Source organism: Otolemur garnettii, unplaced genomic scaffold (genome assembly GCF_000181295.1).
Source record: "Otolemur garnettii isolate 467f Iridium unplaced genomic scaffold, OtoGar3 scaffold00015, whole genome shotgun sequence".
Taxonomy (NCBI): domain Eukaryota; kingdom Metazoa; phylum Chordata; class Mammalia; order Primates; family Galagidae; genus Otolemur; species Otolemur garnettii.
In genome coordinates this window covers 17,693,842-17,696,481 of record NW_003852410.1, presented here as the reverse complement: position 1 = coordinate 17,696,481, position 2,640 = coordinate 17,693,842, and the positions used below count along the sequence as shown (strand labels likewise).

Below are 2,640 nucleotides of genomic sequence, written 5' to 3'. Positions count from 1 at the left end.
CCCCCCCCCGCCCCCCGAAGATGGGTGATAAGGACCATGGTTACTCTGGTATCAAATGCAACATTTCCAACTCTGTTTTGGAAAGTGTAATTCTTTGAAAAGAGTAAAAATTAACATTTTTTGTAATTCCCTTTTCTGAAAGTTGGGTTCTGGAAGATTAGTACTTAGATTAGTGCACGTCTAGTACAGTATTAAAATCTGCCTGAGAAACACCAGTAAAAGCTCAAGAAGCCCCGTTACACCACCGTCTGTAGGTAGAAGATAGCAAGAGAAAGGATTCTTACCTCCAAACCATGACCTCGGCTCATTGAAGGGAACTGGAGAGGACATGCAAGATGCAGGACCAGGTCGCAAGCCCTTGTGGGGGGTGTGTGTGTGTATGTGCGTTTTCTCCAACTACAAGCTGGTGGAAGTAGGAACCTAAAACCCCCTGACGCCTTCCGCTGCCATATAATCTCAAGGAAATGACCATATCGTTTGTTGCTTTGATTAGAAACAAAAGCCTTTCAACATGAGTCAGGGGAGCAATGGAAACAAAAAAAAAAGACAACTAAAAAACTTCGGCTATTTCTCTCAGCCACCAAAGTCGCTCCTCATTATATGGTGCATTTAAAAAGGAGGATGAAATGTTGTTTAGTATTTTCTAAACTACATTGATAACGCATGTGCTGGGTGGGTCAGTCTGCAGAGATGGCTGTGCATGCAGCTGGATAAAGTGCGATCTCAGTTCTTTGTTCTGCATATATTCTGGATGAAGCTCGGAATTTAATGAATTTAAATTAACATAATATTTAACTCAATTTTGCTACTTACAGCCATTGGATGTCAACAGCTTTTTCACTCAGAAAGAAATTCAGAATTCCATGGGATAATCTCAGTCCTATCAGTCAGTATCGGAGATGCCAGCCACAACAAAATATCTGGGCAGAACAATGGTGGCCTCAGAGAGAGGAATCATTTCATCACTTGCACTGAACAAAATTATTACTACTGCAATTACTCACTGGAAAGGAAATAATAAAAAAATTATACTTCAATGAAAAGCAGAGAGAAAAACACACAGAATCCAGGAAAAATAATAAATTCGCTTTTGTTTTGAGAATGGTTAAGTATGACCTTGTGATGTGGTACCATGCTTCTCTTATCTGAAAAAAAAAAAAAAGAAACTTTCTGCATATTAGACAAGGGTGGTATGGCTAAGAACATGAGTTCTACAGAAAGAGAAACCTGGTGTTTTGTAGTTGTGTATGTCCTTGGAAAACTTACTTGATGTTTCTGAAAACTAGTTTCCTCCTTTGTAAAAGGGAGATAAAAATCCTAATTTCCTAGGTAGTTTTGGAGGAATTAATGGAGACATAGTGCTCAAAGCACAAAGAATTTGCCTGGTATATACCACAGGTATCTAAATACAGAAACTTCCCTTCCCCCATAAAAATATATATGCCTCAAAAATGGGGAGTGGCTTTATCTTCAAGTGCTTTCAAAGAATTTAATTATTCTTTTCTTTTCTTTTTTTTTTTTTTTTGACACAGGAGCCTCAAGTTGTCCCCCTGGGTACAGTGCTGTGGCATCACAGCTCACAGCAACCTCCAACTCCTGGGCTCAAGCAAGTCTCCTGCCTCAGCCTCCTGAGTAGCTGGAACCACAAGTGCCTGCCATAATGCCTGGCTATTTTTTGGTTGCAGCCATCATTGTTGTTTGGCGGCTCGGGCTGGATTTGAACCTGCCACCTTACCCACTTGAGCCACAGGCGCCCAGACTTTAATTATTCTTAAAAACATAAACTGCCCAGACAGCCTGAAGACGAAACAGCCTGAAACAACTTCAGTCAATGCCAAGATTGGAAACATATTTTATACAAGCTAATCAAGTTTCACTTGATGTTATCAACAGAAAAGGTGGTAAAAAGTATTTAATACAGAAGTAGTAATTATTTGTGATCATGTGGCCTCACAAAAGGAGGGGTTAGATGTTGGAATAAACAAATTACTTAAACATCATTTTACTTATCATCATCATCATTATTTTTATTTATTTATTTTTGCGACAGAGTCTCACTTTGTCACCCTCAGTAGAGTGCTGTGGCATCATAGCTCACAGCAACCTCAAACTCTTGGGCTGAAGTGATCCTCTAGCCTCAGCCTCCTGAGTAGCTGGGACTATAGGTGCCCACCACAACACCTGGCTATTTTTGGAGACAGGATCTCACTCTTGTTCAGGCTGGTCTTGAACTCCTGAGCTCAAGCAATCCACCTATTTTGGCCTCCTAGAATGGTGGGATTACAGGCATGAGCCACCACACCCAGCTTAAACATCATTTAAAAAGTCTGGATATACACTTATGGGATAAATGTGAAAAAGGAAAAAAAAATGCTGTGCTGTAATATTCCCAAGGTAGCATCATACGTGTAGATAGATGGAGTTGAAAGAAGTGCGGTAGCTCAAACGACTCAGCTGGAAGTACAGATGCTGTCCTTAGGAAACATACAAGGAGGAGAGCCAAAGAGGACTTTTGCTTTGATGCCAACCACAGATGCATGTGAAGAAGCTGAAAAAAAAGTGTGTCCTAAAGAGGAATCGTGCAGGACAGCAAGTGCTCAAAGCACCAATCCATATGAGTATTCTTAAATATTAGAAGTA

General features: G+C 40.4%; 1 protein-coding gene across 3 annotated transcripts in view; it reads right to left on the bottom strand.

The window, feature by feature from the left end:
* Positions 1 to 385, bottom strand: part of FRMD4B (FERM domain containing 4B) — a 163,410-nt gene extending 163,025 nt beyond the window's left edge. For all 3 annotated transcript variants that reach the window (XM_023510692.1, XM_023510695.1, XM_023510694.1), the window contains exon 1: positions 285 to 385. In XM_023510692.1, coding sequence (XP_023366460.1) covers positions 285 to 308 — 24 coding nt within the window. In that variant the 5' untranslated portion in view covers positions 309 to 385. The remainder of the gene's footprint in view (positions 1 to 284) is intronic.
* Between the last annotated feature and the right edge of the window lie 2,255 nt (positions 386 to 2,640).